This window comes from Meriones unguiculatus, chromosome 9 (assembly GCF_030254825.1).
Source record: "Meriones unguiculatus strain TT.TT164.6M chromosome 9, Bangor_MerUng_6.1, whole genome shotgun sequence".
Classification (NCBI taxonomy): Eukaryota; Metazoa; Chordata; class Mammalia; order Rodentia; family Muridae; genus Meriones; species Meriones unguiculatus.
This window is the reverse complement of record NC_083357.1, coordinates 74,721,075-74,739,771: the sequence shown is the minus strand read 5'-3', so window position 1 is coordinate 74,739,771 and position 18,697 is coordinate 74,721,075. Positions and strand designations below refer to the sequence as shown.

General features: G+C 46.0%; 1 protein-coding gene across 1 annotated transcript in view; it reads left to right on the top strand.

Moving 5' to 3' along the window:
* Tnfsf11 (TNF superfamily member 11) overlaps nucleotides 1-18,697 on the top strand; it is a 29,602-nt gene that overhangs the window by 9,005 nt on the left and 1,900 nt on the right. Inside the window, exons 3-4 of the mRNA XM_021659136.2 lie at nucleotides 13,859-13,904; nucleotides 13,984-14,085. Coding sequence (XP_021514811.1) covers nucleotides 13,859-13,904; nucleotides 13,984-14,085 — 148 coding nt within the window. The remainder of the gene's footprint in view (nucleotides 1-13,858; nucleotides 13,905-13,983; nucleotides 14,086-18,697) is intronic.

The window sequence follows — 18,697 nt, the reverse complement described above, 5'->3', positions numbered from 1 at the left end:
TCCATCGCGTCACATCCCCAAGACAATATACAGACTGAAGAATGAAAGGTGACCATCACAGACTCTATTGGCATCCTAATTTCAGAGATGATTCACTAGAACTGAGTGTCATAGAATTGGTAAAATAGATGTTACTATAGCACGTATGAGAAAAGATATTGCTTACAGCATTATTATCTGTTGGTGTGAATATATGTGCATATATACGCATGTAATTCATTTATTTTAAATAAGTTTGCATTAGGAGAAAAATAATTTTACCAGCTTTAAAAATTTAAGCTGTTTCTTAGTCTGGGCCTGGACCTTAGTAGTGGGATGTGTGCTTAGTGTGGGCGAGGCTCTGGGTTCATATTCAGAACCTGGCAAACTAGTGCCAAAACCAGACGAAAAGAATCAACTGCTGTATTAAAGGCGTATGGTTACCTCGTGTGGCTCATGTTTGTCATCCCAGACTGAGGCAGGGGGATTGTGAGTCTGAGGTTAGCATAAGCTATAGAGTGAGGCACAGCTTCTGAGAGGAAGAGAGGAGGGGAGGGGAGAAGAAAGGAGGGAGAGAGAGGGAGAAAAAGAAAGAACAGTATTTTATATTAACAAATAATTACGATTCTCAAGAGGAATGGAATTTTATTTCATTAATTTTGTACTTGTGTTTGCTATGCTGTAGGAGTTTGCATTTGAAAAAAAAAAAACCATGGGCAATTTATTAAATCCTTTTAAAAGATCAGTGAACTATTAACACATAAGCCAGTATATATTGGTATAATACACACACTGTTATATACACACTATTAGAGCATGCCAGTGTGTGCTAGAGGTGGGAGTTTCCAGCTCTCCCTAGGCCCGATCTTTAGGAAGGAGATGAATGTTACCCAAACCTTATCATTACAGTCAACCAACATCCATATGGTGGACCTAGGCACTTTGCCATACCTTTTTCTGCTACCCGAGAACGTGCTCTTTTATACTAGTCAAATGAACGGTTTACCAATAGTATCACCCCTTCACGAAAACCATTGCTTAATGTGACGTCTTCGTAATTGGTCACGGTAATCGGATTTCTGATTTGTCTTGGCAACGCTAAAAATAGGATGGGTGTAGGCAGGCCTTCTGAAAGTAAGCCTGCATCTTCACTTCAGCTCCAACAGATACTGAGTGAACCCGAAGAACAATTCATGTGCAGCTGCAATCAGTATTGAGAGATCAGCCCATGCAGTGGCAACAAATGCCAGACAGGAATGCGATCTCATATTATAGGCGTGCAGAAAGTGGTGTTTACACAGCTCATTGTGGTCAGACAAGTAATCTTGTTTTTCCCTCCTTTTTTGTTTGTGGCTAGGTTTTCTTGGCTTCCCCCCCCCCCAGCATAGAGCTCTGAAAGCCTCCTCCTGGTCCAGCTCTACAAACTGCAGTTTATAAAGTCTATCATAACAGTCTATGACAATTAAAAAAAAAAATCCTAGTACAGTCTGATTTGTGAAGCGATGCTTGTTTTCAATTTTGGCTGCCTTCCTGGGCTCTGCCCAGCCAGCCGGGCTTGGATAGAGTGGTGAGTTCAGGCCTTAATCGGGACTGCCATGCATGGTGGGGAGGACACAGACCCTAGACCTTCTATTTGGACTCAGTGGAGACACATCTATTGAAGTATAGATTCTGAGTCCTCGGGGCTGTGACTTCCCCCGCCTTCAGTATGTCAGGTTGTTGACTTCACACTGGGACCTTTTGGTAGCAAAACTGGATGAGATTTTCCTATAAAATATTTAGATGAATGGTATCAAAGGGACAGACTGATAGGCATAACCTTGCCTGTGCCTTGAAGAGGCTAGGAAGAAACAAGGGGGCTTATAATTGCTTTGCTTGTTTGTTTGTTTGTTTAATCTATATAGGTATTTTGCCTTCATGTATGTTAGTATGTCTGCTGCCCTGGAGGCCAGAGGAAGGAGCCGGATCCCTGGAACTGGAGTTATGAGCAGCCATGGGAGATGGGGGGGTGCCGGGAGTTGAACTTTAGTCCTCCAGAAGAGCAATCAGTGTTCTTATCTGCTGAGCCATTGCTCTAACCCCTGAACTTGTTTTTTATTTTACCTTTTAAAAGCTAGATTCTAGACTGAGAATTGTGTGTGTATGCATGTGTGCCTGTGTGCATGTGTGTGTGTGTGTGTGTGTGTTCACTCCCACTTATGTGTGTAGAGACTAGAGGTTGACAACATTTATCTTCCTCTATTGAGCTTATTCTTTGAAACAGGATATCTCATGGAATGAGCTTATTGGTTTGGTTAGATTGCCTGGTCCCGGAGCCCCCAGGATCTGTCTGACTCTGCTCCCAAACACTGGGGTTAGAGATGGGTGTTGCCATGCCTGGATTTTATATGGGTTCTCAGGGTCCTAACTCAGACCTTCATGCTTGTTCAGCAAGCAGTTTTCCCACAGAACCATCTCTACATACCTGAATCGTAACTATTTTAAATGTACATAACATTTTATTTAATAATTATGTAAATAGATATTTTATTTAAGAACTTTAAGGTTTTTTTTCCTGATAGGGCTGGAGAGATGGCTGTGATGGTAAAGTGCTTGGAAGACCCAAGTTCAGATTCTAGAGCACACATTTGAAAGAGCCAGGAGGGGCTGGAGAGATGGCTTTAGCACTTAATAGCACTCGCTGCTCTTCCAGAGGACCCCGGTTCAGTTCCCAGCCATCTGTGAATGCCGCTTCAGGAGATCTGATGTCTTCTGTCCTCCCTGACCACCAGGCATGCACATGGTGTACATATATATACACACACGCAATATATACCACATACATACATACAAACATATAGGCAAAACGCCTGTACACATAAATTAAATAAAAATCCAGGAATAGGTTCTTGCAATCCTCACCTTGGAAAAGAAGAGACAGGCAGATCCCTGGGCCTTGCCTATGGGACAAATACCAAGCCAGTGAGAGACCTAAATTAAAAAAAAATGTTGAATGACACCTAAAATCTCTTTCTTTCTTTCTTTCTTTCTTTCTTTCTTTCTTTCTTTCTTTCTTTCTTTCTTTCTTTCTCTTTCTGTCTGTGTGTGTGTGTATGCCTGTGAGTCTCTGTCACATCACACACACGCATGAACACATATACACACACACACACACACACACACACACATGCAAACACACACACTGCTAATTTCCCTGATAACATCTGGGAGCTCAGAGTCTCAATGTCCCTAACATGTCTCCTGCTTAGGAGACTCAACTAGCTTCCTGCTGAGCTGCCACTTGTTTATAAAGCTTGAGGGAGGGGCTGCCTAGAACCAGTGGAGGTGGGGAGAGAAGATGTTGCGAGGGTACCATGAGCATTGGAAACATTAGCTCAAGCAAACAACAAAAGAACAGAAAAAAGCCCTCCTAAAGTTGAACAATAAGAAATCCCTATAGACGGCAACAAAGTTGTAAGTTTCCCCAGGCCAAGGAATCTAGTCAGCTCACACACATTTGAATCTATCGCACCTAACTGGTTTTTAGGACTGTCTAGTAAACAAACAAACAATCAATGATGGGTCACCTGTTGAACTATAAACGGAGATTCTTGAATGCAGCTGGACATCACCTAATTTCTAAAGCCATGCAGGACTGTTACGAGGGTGGTTCCTTCTCATCTTCTACATCAGACACGCTTGGTGGTTGTAAGTGGCAGCTGTGGACAGTATTGCTGCAGAGCCAGACCAACTGGGTGCATTTTGTGAGGTGGTATCTCTAGTTAGACTTCTCGCTTTAGTCCTGTGTCCAGGGGGTCTGTTTGCCCCTCCCATTCTGAGCACTCTGTAGCTGGAGAACTAGAACGTTTGCTTGAAATTTGACTCTGGTTTCTTATGGAAGTATAACTGTATGAAACTCTAATTTCTTTCCCAAATATGAAACACCAACAGTGGGAACCAGAGAGATGGTTCAATGGTTAAGAGCACTTGCTGCTTTTGCAGAGGACCCAAGTTCAGTTCCCAACACTCATATTCTGTCTCTCAACCATCTGTAATGCCTGATGCCCCCTTCTGTCCTCTGTGGGTACAGCACACATGTAGTGCACATACATTCATGCAGGCATAACACTCACACACATCAAATAAAGAAAATACAGAGCAAATGACAAACACCATGGTTGGTGATTTTCTTACCAGACCTTTGATCCTCTAATGCCTTGCTGGAGAAATGGGGTAAGAAAGAGTCATCATTACTGGAGCAATACTCATTCTTATCCCGAGACAGCCGGTGCATGTGTAATTTAAAATGCACATGTACACGGTATCCTGATGGTAAGACAGGTCCGCCCAGCATTCCTGATGCTTTGATCCAAAGTGAGATAGTCACTGTTACTTCACATCATCTCATTTGCAAGAATCTTATCCGGGAAAATGGCTAGTGTTCTCTCTCTCTCTCTTCCTCTCATCATACTCCTGGGATGAGCCCTTCAGGTCTGGATTCTCCTTCTTCAACAGGTCCCTGTCCTCCCTGTGTCCAGGGTGGCCTCTTGTGCTGTATGTCTGGATAGGGAAAGGGTAACAGGAGAAGGAATGTCAGTATGTGGCAGTGGAGACCATACCTTGCTGCCAGGGAGGCTAGACATCCAGCTGAGCTGCTGTTTGCTGTGATGTTTGAGGAAGAGACAGCCAACAGGGAGAGAGAGGCATCTCTGATGCACATTAGCTCTGGATGAGTAGGAAAGTGTACACAACACACACACACACACACACACACACACACACACCCTCTGCCACACATGCCCACATAGACACGCATATATATGAAGCAAGAGTTAGTGCAGTGTGAAAAGTTTGGGTAGTCAGGATTTTCTTTTCTAAAGTTTATATTTCGGTAACTCGAGAGACCATGAGAGAGAGGTTGAAAGGTAAATTTAACAGTTTGAGGAAGTGTCGCTGATGGTGATTGCTGCTTGCAGTTTTCAGCTGGATTTTATAGATTGAGAAACAGTTACTCAAAGCCAGAGTGTTCAGCATTTTGAGTGATTGGTTTCTTTTTCTTCTCATGGAACTTTGATCCTTTAGAACTCCACTGTTGATCACTAGAAAAATCTTAATTAGCCAGGCTTGTCCACACGCCCTAATCCTAACAGTAAGGAGGCAGAAGCAGATATCTGTGAGTTCTAGGATAACCTGGTCTACATAGTGAGTTTCAGGACAGCCAGAACTATGACTCAAAGAAACAAAGAAAAAAAAAAAAACCCAAACAAATAAGTCTTCCTCCAAACTTCAACTGAGGTAAAATAGAAACCACTGAAAATTTGAGCAGGTTCTGTCTGCCTAGAGACGTTGGAGTTGTTATGTAGACATTGTTTCTCATGGGCTTCTTAGTTACAAAAGAAAGATCAAGGGGGAAGTTTAAATCCCATTTCCTGTCTCTTTGCCTTGTGTTCAAGAATATGTATCCTAAGAGAATCTTCCATAAACCCAGAAGAAAGCTTACATTTGGGTCGCTCGTGTTCCCGAATCGAGATCTTAGTCATGTCGTGGTTTTCCAGTAGGATTCCAGCTCTCTTTGCCATAATAGTTTTGGGAATTGAAATCAACCTCAATCATATTGAGTGTGTATAAAAGCTATTTTTTTATGGGAAATCTGAAGCAGGATCCACAGAGATTTCCTACAGAGCCAAGGCCATCTGTATTAGTTACTTTTGCTGTGATGAAACACCATGACTGAGGCAACTTATAGAAGAAAGGGTTTATTTGGGCTTATGTTCCGGAGAAATAAGAGCCCCTTATGGCAGGCAAGCATGGCAGCAGGAAATGGATGCTGAGAGCTCACAAGCACAAAATACACACACACACAGAGAGCACATTGGGAGTGGCAGGGGGTTTTGAACCCTCAAAGACCATCCCTATATGAAGTACATCCTCCAGCAAGGCTGTCCTGTCTAGACCTCCACAGACAGCGCCAGCGGGTGTTCAAATACTGGAGTCTGTGGGGGACATTCTTATTCAAACCATAACACCATCACTGCCATTTGCTCCAGTGAAGGCTGATGGCAGTGTTCTCAATCTCAGGGGAGCCCCCAGAGAAGGCAGAGCCAGGAGGATTGCAGTGTGGAACTAAGGAGCAAGTGATGTCAGAGGTGAGCTTTGATCTGTGCTGTGAGTACCCTGGGAGGGAAGAAAAGATTCTGGATGGGGCCTCTTGAGAGACCCAAAGTGAGAAGGATCTACCTGAGAGGGGCCATTCATGCTGCTGTGAATTCAGGCTTTTAAAGGAGCCCGTGTTGCTAAGGGGTGGGTTGGCTTGTGCATGCAAGGAGATGGCAGCCTCTGGAAAGGAGGGGGTGATGTGTCCCGGGTTAGTGCTTTCCAAACCAGCTGCATCTTCGATGACCTCAGGAGCCCTTCCTTGTTGGTTTATTAAGAGTTCTCAGATCTGCAGTGGAGGTTCTGAACTGATAGCCACAAGATGAACCCTCTGACTTCTGCAAAGCATCCTTAGTGCTAAGAGCCGCTAGTGGACAGAGCAGCCCGAGAAAGAATGAAAGCTATTGCTGGAAAAGGTGGCGGTAGAAGCTGGAGAGAATTATCTGCATCAGAGAGGATCCTACATTTAGTGTCTGACTGTTGAACCTGAAGTACAGGAGCGGGAGGATCTTTCCTAGAAGTCCCCATTCTAGGAAACTTCCTGCTCACCAAGACGCTATTCCAGGCCTTGGTCTTGGCCTCTCGAGAATAGCAAGTGGCGATCACAGCAGTAGCTGGAGTGAACACACTAATTTAAAATGCTAAGGGCCGAACACTTTCAGAACTGGGAACTCCTCTCCTTTGCAGCTGCTCCTCTCCTGAGTGAGGGTCAGCTTTGTCATCAGCTCACCAAGCTGGAACCCTGAGGATGACCTTATGCTCTTACCCAAGGACTCTTCCCTAACCTTCGTTCTGTGAAGTCGGCCTCCTCACAAAACATTCAAGCAGGACGTTCAAGCTTGACCGATGAGTGAGTTAGGCACTTGTGTGCTCCCTCTGAACATTTCGGGCCCGTTTTGTCGACTTGTTTTTCTAATTGTCTCGCAACACGCAGTGCAAGCATTTCCCAGGGGAGGCTCCCACTCACACATGCCCACCTGGGAATTAGGAGACCCTCTTCAGTACACTTGGAGCTTATCATCTGCACACTAGCTACAGGCACCTGGGCTGATCCCGGGTCACCCTAGGTAAGCTTTTCAAGGACCTGTGACATTCCTTTCCGTCCCCAGTGGCAAGCATGCAGTAATAGAACCTACAGAACACATTTTACTTGTGAATAACCCATACCCATCCTGCATTAGGTGTCTCAGTTAGGGTTACTATCGCTTCGATGAGGCGCCATGACCAAATGCAAGTTGGGGAGGAAAGGGTTTCTTTAGCTTACACATCAGTGTTCATGACATGGAAGTCAGGATAGGAACTCAAACGGCAGGAACCTGAAGGATGGAGCTGATGTGGAGGCTACAGAAGCGTGCTGCTCACTGGCTTGCTCCCTGTGCCTTGCTCAGCCTGCTCCATATAGAACCCAGAACCACCGGTCCAGAGATGGCACCGCCCACAATGGGCTGGGCCCTCCCCGTTGATAACTACCTAAGAAAATGCCCTGCAGGCTTGCCTACAGTCCCATCTCATGAAGGCTTTTTTTTTTTTTTTTCTTTCTCAGTTGAGGTTCCTCATCTCTCAAACGACTCTAGCCTGCATCAAGCTGACATGAAACTCATCAGCACACGTGGCTAGTCACTCTTGTCAGGGGCAAGCCACGCCATAAACTCACAGGATTTGGTAGGGCTGCAGGTCTCAAGCGTTTTCTGCACCCAGAGGGGCAGCTTCTTCTTCCTGGGCACGAGCCCATCAGGGGCCCTCCTCTTACAGCTTCCAGACTTCCCTTGACATCGTCACTGTGTACAGCGGCTGGCCTGCCATCTTGGCCGCTCTGTGGTTCTTATTCCCAGGGCACCAGGCACATCTTTTTCCAAGGAGGCGGGGCTTTGTGATGTGGAAAGCAGTGCCAGTGTGAGGCTGACATTCTTGTTACATTGGGCAGAGGAGAGCAGGGGCACACTGCACTCCTCCGCTGAGGCCCTGCATACACTGTTTTTAAAAAATAACTCGCATGGTAGAAGACACTTCAAAGTTGGTCTTTTAGGAAGACTAATACCGCTTGTCATAAGGCTTCTTTTTTTTTTTAAATCAAAACCCAAGGGGGCCTTTAACCGCAGCAGAAGCTTCCTCATTTAAACCATGAAGGTTAAACAATAAAAACCAATTTTCTATTCCCAGAATACCCATTGCCCTTCCTGAAAAAGCATCACTCTGCTTGATGACAACAAGGACATGGAGCTCCTTGGCCTCTTGGTGTGGAAAGAACAAAAGCAGTTATAGATGGGCGTCTCTTCCACTCGCTCCTGGAAGAAACGGTACCCATGTGGCCGTCATGGCCAAGTCCTTCACCAGGACTTCCATGACAGCGGCTCAGGGAGCAGGGGGAGGTCCTACCCTTGGGCTGCTCTCCCAAATCTCAGGTTGGGGTGAGACAGCTGAGTGACCCGTTCCAGGTGCACCCCAAAATACAGCTTGCTTTAATTGGACAGTTGCGGATTTGGTCTGTTCTCGAGATTCTCAGGTTTGATGTAAGGAGCAGCAGACCGTGAGGTCAGGCTCTGACAGCTAGCACCATCAGAAGAAATGCCACATGGCCTAACCCCCAGCAGTGCCAGCATCCTGGGGAGAGGAGGTGGCACACAGGGCAGGAAGAGCCGTGAAGCCAGGCAGGCAGCTCAGTGAATAGCTACTGTTTCCTCTACACCTGCAAGATTTCAGATAGCGAGCAGTCTGTTCTTCCTTTCTCCCTAAGCAGTTTCTACGCCTGAAGCCCTGGAAGGACAACTGGATGCCTTATAGAACTCCAGCCTCCTAATCAAGTACTTGGTTGCTCTGGCAACCAGCTCCCATCCCTTGAGTTACCTCATTGGCATAAATAGGCCTGGTTGAGAAAGGTTCACGCATAACAACAGATCGATCATTTTTGTCATTAAAGAAATTCCAGGAATTCTAGGAGGGGTGTGCCAGGAACTTCAGATGCAGACCCGCCATGTGCATTTCTTTAAGCGTCGCGATGCCACAGAGGCCCAGTCATGGAGGGTCTCATAAGCGTTTCGACTGTACTTGTTCTTGAAGTCACCAAGCGATTTCAGGAAGGGTAGGGACAGGCACCCCTTGCGTTCAAGATGCTTATTCCAGCAGCTGACACAGAGGGGGAGACAAGGTAGGAAGCAACTGCTGTCTTCCCGAGGAGGAGTGATGCTGATGCGAGCTTGAAGGCTGTGGTAGCGGGCCTAGGAGGAGCAGGTGGGATTTCTGAGGTATTTACCAGGCACAGGTCCGCAGGACTTCCTCGAAGGAAGGGGAAACGGCCTATTCATCTGCAGAAACAACCGGAGTGTGGCATTCACGCGCTAAGCGGCTGATGAATGCACTATTCTTGTAACTAGGTTGGAGAAGAATTTACATGAAGGGTATCATTAAGATGTTAAAATGAACGCACTACATAATGTTAACAAGTGTGTGAACCCTGCATTATATCTGGCAAGCGGGGTGTTAAATCTTTGCTCAAGCAGCCAGATGTCTCTGCAGCTGCTGCTGTGGCGTTGCTGAGGGAGGCAGCCACCTGAGACCCTTGCTGCTGACTGGCGCCAAAGAGTGTCTGGAGCATCTGCCTGTACAAATTGCTTCCTCGGTGATTTGATTGACAGGTACCGCATGGATCACGTGATCCGTGTCACAGCACAGGTGGGGCTTCAGACTGATAAACCCAGATGCCAGCAGCTTGACCCTTACATGGAAACTCTGCAGCTGGGATATATATGTATGTATATATGTATTATATTATCTATATTATATGCACATAGAATATATCACATATATGTTACATATATACATGCATATATATGTCCCGGCTGCGTATATTATATAAGTGAAGGTATGTTATTTAGAAGGATGAAACCACAGGAGCAGTCAGACAAGCACAAGAGACCAGTTGAATCACAGATATCCGGTGTCTTGCTCCTGGCAGTTATTCAGCACGGTTTGTAAAGACAGGCTTAGAAGTTGGCTGGGTTTGGCAAAAATCCCTAAATCATTTACAGGGCCGCACAGGGGTCTGGGGGAGCTGGGTCCTAGCAGACGGGATGTTTTCCCTGTCCTACTCCTGGGAACTGCACTTCTTGGATGGGTCATTTAAGAGAAGTCGAATAGAGGCCATAGCGGAGACCACAGTTACACAATCAATTGATCTTCTGTAGACTTTGTTCCCCGGAGGAGAGATTATGAAATCCCAACATTTTTTCCTATGAGTTAAACTGCAGTTGAAATTAAGGGGGGGGGAGAAAATCAAATCAGTTGTTTTCCTGTCTCTGCAGATGTACTCTGACAGCAAAGATGAAAAATTAGCGCATTCTAATTTGAAAGATAGCCCTCAATACTGAAACTTCCTCGCTTCCACGTGAAAACCTGAAATCCTGACTGGTGGTCCAGGTCCGCGGCAATTTGGGGCAATGTCCACTAGGTGGCACTGTGTCAGAAGGTTTCTTTCATCCCTGGCTGCGATTTCTTGGGCTGCCTACTTGATTTCAGTTTTCCCGTTCCCTTCTGTTTTGTTCCCTTTTCTTGTTCTGCTGAAGGGAGCTATTCTCGTTTAGGCCAAAATTATGCTTACCTAAAAATGAATACTTTTTGTTACAGTTTGACCAAAAATAAGTCTATTCATTCAGGAAGTTTCTTATCTACACTCATAGGTAACGATTCTTGTCCTGGGTAATTTATAGGAACCAAAGGTCGTATGCATGTGTGTGTGTGTGTGTCAGTGTGTGTATGTGTCGCAGGTAGCTGTACCTGGGAAGGCGTAGTGCTGGTCTTCTAAGGTGGGGAGTCAGCTAGATAATTAGGCTCTCCTCAAGATAACTTGGCTCCTAGGCAGGCTTCTGCTCCTGATGTTTATTATATGATTCTCATATAATTTTAAATGGTGCTGCAAGGGAAAACTTGCTTGGCTGAAAGAAGTAATGCTTCAGTACGGGGCCTGGAAGCGTAACTGTGAGGTTATTCATCTGAGTGCACACGGGTGCTCCCAAGCAACGACTCACGGGGACCCCCATTTAGCTGTCACATTTCTGAACGCCTGCTGGATATTGGAGTCCGCCTTCCATCACGTTCTGAGAAAGGTCAAGGCGGTGTGAGACAGGGGCTGTGCATAGGGCCAGGGCAGCCCCAAAGTTAACGCCAAATGGCAGCTCCCTCTTGGATCCACCGGGGTGCCTCGGTTCTGTCTACAAGAAATCTGTGTGTGCGCACGAAAGTGTGCACTCGTGTGTGGGGGTGTGTGTGTCCAAGTGTGTGGAAGCCCAGGTCATCTGGGTGTGTTGTTCTTCAGAGGCCAGCCACCTTGGCTCATTAGGACAAGGCTCTCTTGTTGGCCCGGAGACTGATGATTAGGCAAGACTGACTTTCCAGAGAGCTCCAAAGCCCAGCTTGTGAGTGATGGGATCGCCCCCTGAGTGCTAGGCTTACGAGGGTGCACTAGTGTCCAGTAGTTATGCTTTTCTTTTTTTTTTTTTTAAACCAACCAACCAAAAACCCCATTGGGTCTGGGGAGATAAAACCCAGATCTTCTTGCTTGCACTATGCCAATTAAGCTGTCCTTCAGTTAAGATTTTTTTTTTTTTTAACAAAGCCCATAGACTTAGTCAAATGGCATGTTTGTGATTGCCCATAAATAGCAATTTCTTTGGGGTTCAAAAGATAGGGGTGGAGACATATATGCTACAGCCCTTTGTGTGTGTATGACCCGAGGTCACAGATTCATCGTAGGATCTTTTCTGGTATTGAAACTTCCTGTCTGAATTTCTGGGGTGAGTTGCAGTTCTTGGATACTCTAGAGAAATAACACAAAAGCATCACCTCCTGGGACTCTAACGAGAGGTCTAATTCACCCAGGGACGCGAACCCTTTTTTTCCCCCTGACAGCAGGCATTGAAAGTGCTTCTGAGAGGTGCTATTTATTGAATTTTCTTGTAACTAAATGGGTCTGTGGCAGCTCTGACCTAGAAGCCACTGATTAAATGGGCAAGGAAAGTGCATCCCCGGTGGAGAGGGAGAAAAAAAGTCCCTGCCCATTTAATCAGGGGCTTCAGTCTGCTGCTTTGGTCTGGTCTCAAGCCTTAAGATAATTTGCTCATTTGCCCATGTAGAAATCCTTGTGAAGGGGATTTGTCGGTCTCAGCTGAGGCTGCAGCAGCTCCTAGTCTTTTAGAAATTCAAATCAGAGACTCCAGCGCAGGCCTCCTGGATCTCAGACCATGACCTTGCAGCCCTCCCGGAGGTCGGCACACAAAATCACCCTCAGGTTGAGAGTCACTGCAACTGGCCACAGTGCCTTATTTTTTTTTTTTTTTTTATCTCTGTGGTGGGGCTGAGTGTGTAGAAAATCAGGGAGCAGGTTTGTAGGAAGGTGCTGCGCTTCTCTCCTGACAGTGGAGCAGGCCAGAGCGAGAGGGGAAGTGAGGAGGTAGCTTTAAGCCTGGGAATAACTGTCTCCAAGATGCCTGCTCTAATCAGGTAAAGGTATACATGGGATATCTCTATGTAGGCATACACTATGGAAATAGAGGCGCTGTCTATATGAATGTAGAAAGTTATGCTCAATGTATGATAATGCCTTCTGTGTACGTATAAATACATAAGAATATATGTAGTTTTATGTGTGTTGGGAGGGAAGGGGCAGGAGCCAGCAAATTCCGGAAATTGGAACACCATTGTGAATCCCAAGAAGAGACCTGTGCCGCCGGAGATCGGCAGGAGTGGGGAGCAAAAAGAAGCCTACTGAGAGCCATCGCGCTGTTCAGTGCCAGGGGCCACCATCTGCTTCAGGCTGTCCAGGGACCCAGGTGCAGGCCAGGGCAGGGGCTGACCTTCTGTGACCTCTGTGGATTCCCTGAGAGTTATGAAGGACAGAATAGATTCCTATCTCCTTTGGGGGTACTGAAGGCAGAGAGAATAACAAAGAAGAATAAATGTTATCTCCAGGTCGCTTCTCCCTGACAAGAACTGAGCTTGTGTTATTCCATCTACCCATTCACTGGTCCGACTGTGAGGCTGAAAGCCTTTCTTTCTGGATAGGGAAAGCTCTGCTTCCGTGGTCTCTTCTGTAGACGTCATGGGATGGTGATGGTCAGCAAGCAGGATGCTTGTCCCAGTAAGAGAGAAATAGGACACTGTCCCCTGTTGATGGCATCCAGGTGTCCGATTTTACTCACCCACCTCCCTGGCTGGGCTCCTCTAAAGCTGACCTTTGACCCAAGGAAAAAGCTAGAGCCCTGACCCGCTCTACCTTATAGGACATTCCATGTTAGGTACTGACTGAACCGGGTGAGGACATGGAAGAGACTTCATTCCGGGGGCTCAGGTTCAATATGCGGCCACCTCCTTCACTCTACACGCACCGATGTAACAGAAACTAGCCACCGGGAGCCGGGCATCACTCCCGTTCTTGTGGGCTGAGCCTCCAACAGGAATTCACTACTGAGCGCCTTAAAAAGAGGCCGAGTGCTGACCGAAGAGAGTCAGGCATTTTGTGTACTTGTTACTTTTCGGGCTCACTCTATTTCCACCCGTGTCCCTGTTACGTGCGCCCCAGACTTTCTAGGCGTTTTGGAGGTTCGGGAATACGAGATCCCGGGATTTTGCTGCCTCCGAGCTGCTGGCCTCATTTTGGAGCAATCCCAGCTGATTTCCCATCTGGTGGTCCTGCCTATTCTCTCAGCGCCTTACAGAAAAGAATGAGTTTATAACTAAAATCCTCTTTCGTTTTCAGGAACTGCGACACATTGTTGGGCCACAGCGCTTCGCAGGAGTCCCAGGTAACCATGAGTCTGTGTGAGTGTTTGAAGTCCTGTGCGGCCGGTAATCTTTAAGCTCACCCGGTTCTGTCATCCCTAGCTACGATGGAAGGTTCATGGTCCCAGCTGGCCCAGCGGAGCAAGTCTGAGACTCATCAGCCTTTCGCTCATCTCACTATTAACGCTGCCGACATCCCATCCGGTAAGATATATTTATGCCCAGCCTGAAAACATGTTCCAGTCATACACAAACCTATTCTTAGCCTGTTACCAAAACTTTCAAGTCTTGACCTCTAACGGAAAAGGAGGAGGCAGACCCATCGGTTGTCCCCTACCTTGTCAATCACGTCAGACACTAACTTCATCCCCGTATTCATTTTCAGGTCATGGAAGCGGCCGTTTATTTTAAGTACCTGCCAGTTGGGAACACATAATTGCCCACAATGCCCATCTGTTTTCACTCATGAAGTAGATTAGTTTGGTATCGAACGCGCCCCCGTTGCTGACATCCTAGGTGGATGACTTCATTCAGGAAGCCAGAGGTTTTCCCATCTAGGAAGGCTGGGGGGTGGGGGTAGCAGATGACAGCAGTCCTCCAGAACCTGAGGTATTTCTGTCCCTTCTTCCCACGCTCATCCACCTACCCTCTGGTAAATATTCCGTTTAATAGACCAGAGCCCTGATTACCTTTGAACCACAGCTGGTTCTATGCACTAGGCAGTTATCACATAGCTCCGCTGGCTGCTCATCATGAGCGAGGCCACGATTACAAGGATCACAGTGGACATTATGGTAGGGTGATAAGTGAACATCACTGTTAGCGCTGCTGGGTCCTTACATACTGAACACTTCCTATGCCTGAGGTCCTGGGCTGCGCGTTCCTTCTACGAGGAGGCAGTTATCAGTCAGATTGTTCAGACGGGGAGGCAGTGCTTGTCTCTTGCTTAAGGTCTCTTGCTTAAGGTAACGGGATTAGACACTGACTTTCCCCTCTACTTAATTCCCATGTGGGTGCTGTACACTGTCCTAGAAGGCAGGCTACAGGGGACTTGTGGTGGGTTGGCTTTGTCAGGAGGGAATAGTCCTAGGGTCATAGGTAGTTTCCCACAAAGCACAATAGTTTGGTACCCAGTGGCAATGGCTCTAATGTCTGCTTGGGCCTGTGACCTTGGATGAAGTACCAGAGTCTGTTCCTCAGCTGTAATAACGATGGGAGTACTGTCCACCGTGTGGGGCTGCTATAGATACTGTATTTTGGGGGTGAAAGGGGCCTATTATACTCAGTAGATGTGATTTACCATTATTATTTGAACTTAATTAAGTCATTATGTAAATCCACTTTGTTCTCCAAGTGGTTTAAGGCACTTTTTTTTTATTTGAGTTTAAACTTTTTTGAGTCTTTTAAATAATAAAAGTCTAATCTTTTAATAAATAATTCTGATCTATTATAACAGCGTAGGCCATAGAGAGTTATTTATTCTTTTTTTTTTTTTTTATGGACGATACAAGAAGTAAGAAAACAGCTCTGGAGTGGTTAGGAGATTGGGTAGGCTGCCAGTTTTGATCCTACACATATTTGCCTCCATAAACAGGTTCTCTGCGTGTGCCTGGGGGTGGAGCTACACTGATGTTTCTCTGGGTGGGAAACCTAGTTTGCATGTCCACAAAGGCAATCAAATTAATACCCGTGTGCGGGCTGCGTGTGCTGTGACCGTACCCTACACTTACCTTTTCAGTTCCCTTTAAATGGCATAGGATAAATATTGCCTGAGAGCGTGTGCCAGAGCCAGCTTGGCAACGGCAAGCATGTTTTAGTCACAAAGCTCCCTCTGCAGGCACCTAGAGTCCAATCGGTGCCAAGAATCCAGGCGAAACTCCCGGTTACGTTCCGACAGCTATTTGCTTTAGGACTTGGGGAAATGAGCCATTCTATGCGTCTGTTTAAGAAAATAGAGTTAGTTGCTGTTGTTGGGCCAACAGCCCCTCTTAACCCATTGTTCTCCCGATGCTGGCCAGTGCTGAATGCTTCCCAGGGAGTTGGCTTGTCTCGGCCATTTTTATTTTAGAGCGCTGTTACATACTTATTTATACACGGGGAGACAGAGTCTGTCGCATGCGGACTGTTATATGGTGTGCAGTTGCAAAGTTTCCTGAGTAAAATGCACCAGAAGGTACTTGGGGACGGGGTTAGACTCTGTGATTTTCCTTAGGAAGCTGTGCAGGCTAAATGTTTGCCGAGGTCCCTTTCCAACAGCTAGCGGCTGGGAGCCCAGCAGAGAGCTAGAGAGGTCAGCCAGGCTGGGGTAAGAGGTCCTCAGCATGCCTCATTAGCAACCGAAATCCTGGCTGCCAGGGCAGGCCTTCCCCCGGCTAATTTCTCATCTTCTCTCCTCACTGTTATCTTTTGGTAAGTCCTTTATTCACACTGTCTCACTTTCTAGCTTCTCTCCTGTGGGCTTCAGGAACACCCCACTGGACTCCAATGGTGTTTTTCTCACCAACAATACGCTCCCTTTCTTCAACCCAGTTTTGACCCAAACCTTCCTAGTTTTCTGGCTCTTCTGTCTTGTCATCAAGATCAGCTATGCTGAGCACCACGGGTCTCTGCAGCTTCTGTCTTTGTTCCTCATAATCAAGCCTGTTCTTTACAGCATGCAGCGATGGAAAGCCCACACTTTATATGCTCACTTCTTCTTTTCCCTACCATCAGGGGCGAGCATCTTAGGAGTCCTTCTGTCAGGTAGCTGGGATGAGTCAAGGCTGGAGAACAGAAGTGGAGAAAAGCAGAGAGGCACATTACAGTAGAGAGGATGAGTCTTCACTTGACTCCTTAGACCATGGGAGTGGCACTCCATCAGGGTTCCTATCTTCTCGCACCACTGTTTTGATTACTTTCTTGCTTTCCTTGGGCATAGCTCCCTTAAATATGAGTTGGCCCATCCCATAGAAAGGAGGGACTTCATTTCAGTACTTTGACTTGTCTGTGTCAAATTACATACATGACATTTGAATGGAATGCAGTACAGGAACTGGCCAAGAAGCTGGGAAATACAGAGTAACTTGAGATGGGAGTATCTTGAGCTTTGCCTATGGATTAGAAGACTGCCTACCGGGTTAGAGGAGTTATCATGCAGTGTTTATGATATGGTAGTGGGCAGGCTTGAGGAGGCTTTTACAGTCTCCTGTTGATTCACTTGGAACCCTAAGGTGACATTTGCATTTGGCACACTTGACTCCAGGGAGAGCTTGGGTAAGACTCCCAGTGGGAAAGAAGGAGAGTTGCTGTCCAGTGCCCGGAGGCTAGTGACTACAGCAGCCCTGCTGGGAAGTTTGAGAACACCCTTGTCCTCTTTGGAAACTGGAGCCATTGTTTTCTTGGTCATTTAATGATGGGTTGCTCCACTGTAGGTTGAGCGCTGCCTCATATCTGCTCTCCTGCCTTTCCTGTCACCTTTCCAGTTTCTGTTGTAGCTTGAGGTGGATGTTTTCAGATCACATTCGAGAGACTACAGACCATTCTGTGGTTCATCCTCTGGTGCTGTAGGGATGGATACAGGTGTTCAGGTCTTCCCAGGACTCGGGTCACTGTAGGTAGACAGTGTAGGTGGTATTATTATTGTTGTTGTTAGCATTTGTATGAGGATCTCCTTGAATCTGTCAAATGAGTTGTCACCTTTCAGGACTTGAAATCTAGTTCATGGGTTGGTGGCTTCAAAGTCAGTCCCTGGTCTTATTTTTTTTTTATTCTTACAAAATTATTTATGTATTTTGTTGTATGAAATGATAGATTTAGTAATGACATTTTTATTCAAGTGTATGGTGTATTTTGATACCCAATCCCAAATAGCACCCCTTGTATTAGCCTGTGTGTCTTCTAGTTTCCATACATGTCTTCTCTGGGTCTCCCTGACTGATTTCTGTGAAGACTATCTAATTGCAATACTAATTACTGTCTCAAGACTAACAAGTTGTAGGCAGCATGACACGTAACATTTTTTTTTTTAAATGCAGCAGAAGCAAATTCTCCCCTGCTCCCCTAGTCAGAGAGCTGGCTGTGTTTTGTCTTACTGACTCCAGAGAGATGACAATGTTAGTGTGCCATAGCTCTTCATAAAATCCTTGGAGAAGAGATGTGGTTTTGGACCTTTGCATAGTTCTGTAAGCTTTCACCCTATCAGTTATCATTTTTTTCCAGTATAATAATATAAATCTCCACAGAATTATACATACTGATTTATAATAGAGGTAGTCCCAATTTTTAAAGACCCAGCTACATACATCAAAGACCTGGATTCTGATAAACATTAGTCACACAGCTAATTTAGAATGTTCTGTAAAACTTGGACTTCTCCAGGAATGGTGGCATGGAGGTCCCTCGTCACTTCATTTCATGGACCAGAAAGGGTTATAGGAGAACTTGGAACTTGGGAGTGATTTTACAGCATTTTGATGTGAGTGACTGCATGAAGTTGAGGAGCTGGGATATTTTGTTTTGGAGCTTTTGTGGGGATGGCCATTCAGTTTTGTGACTCAGGCTGAGTTGGGAGTAAAAATGGTGACCTAGATAGAATCTGGCCTTTTCATAGCTTCTGTGACCCAGATTCTCACATCCTTTTACACACCCCTGTCCACAAACTAAACAAAGGTTAAGCTATAGCAAAGATGGAAATTCTCTTCGTATACAAATTGGGTTCTTTCCTATCTGAATTGACTCTGGCTAATTGTTCTCTTCAACTCAGAATGAACTGTCCATGGGTCCCAATCTTTTCCCTTTTCTGTGTTTCCTAGTTTGGTAGAAACTCTACGGAGTCAGT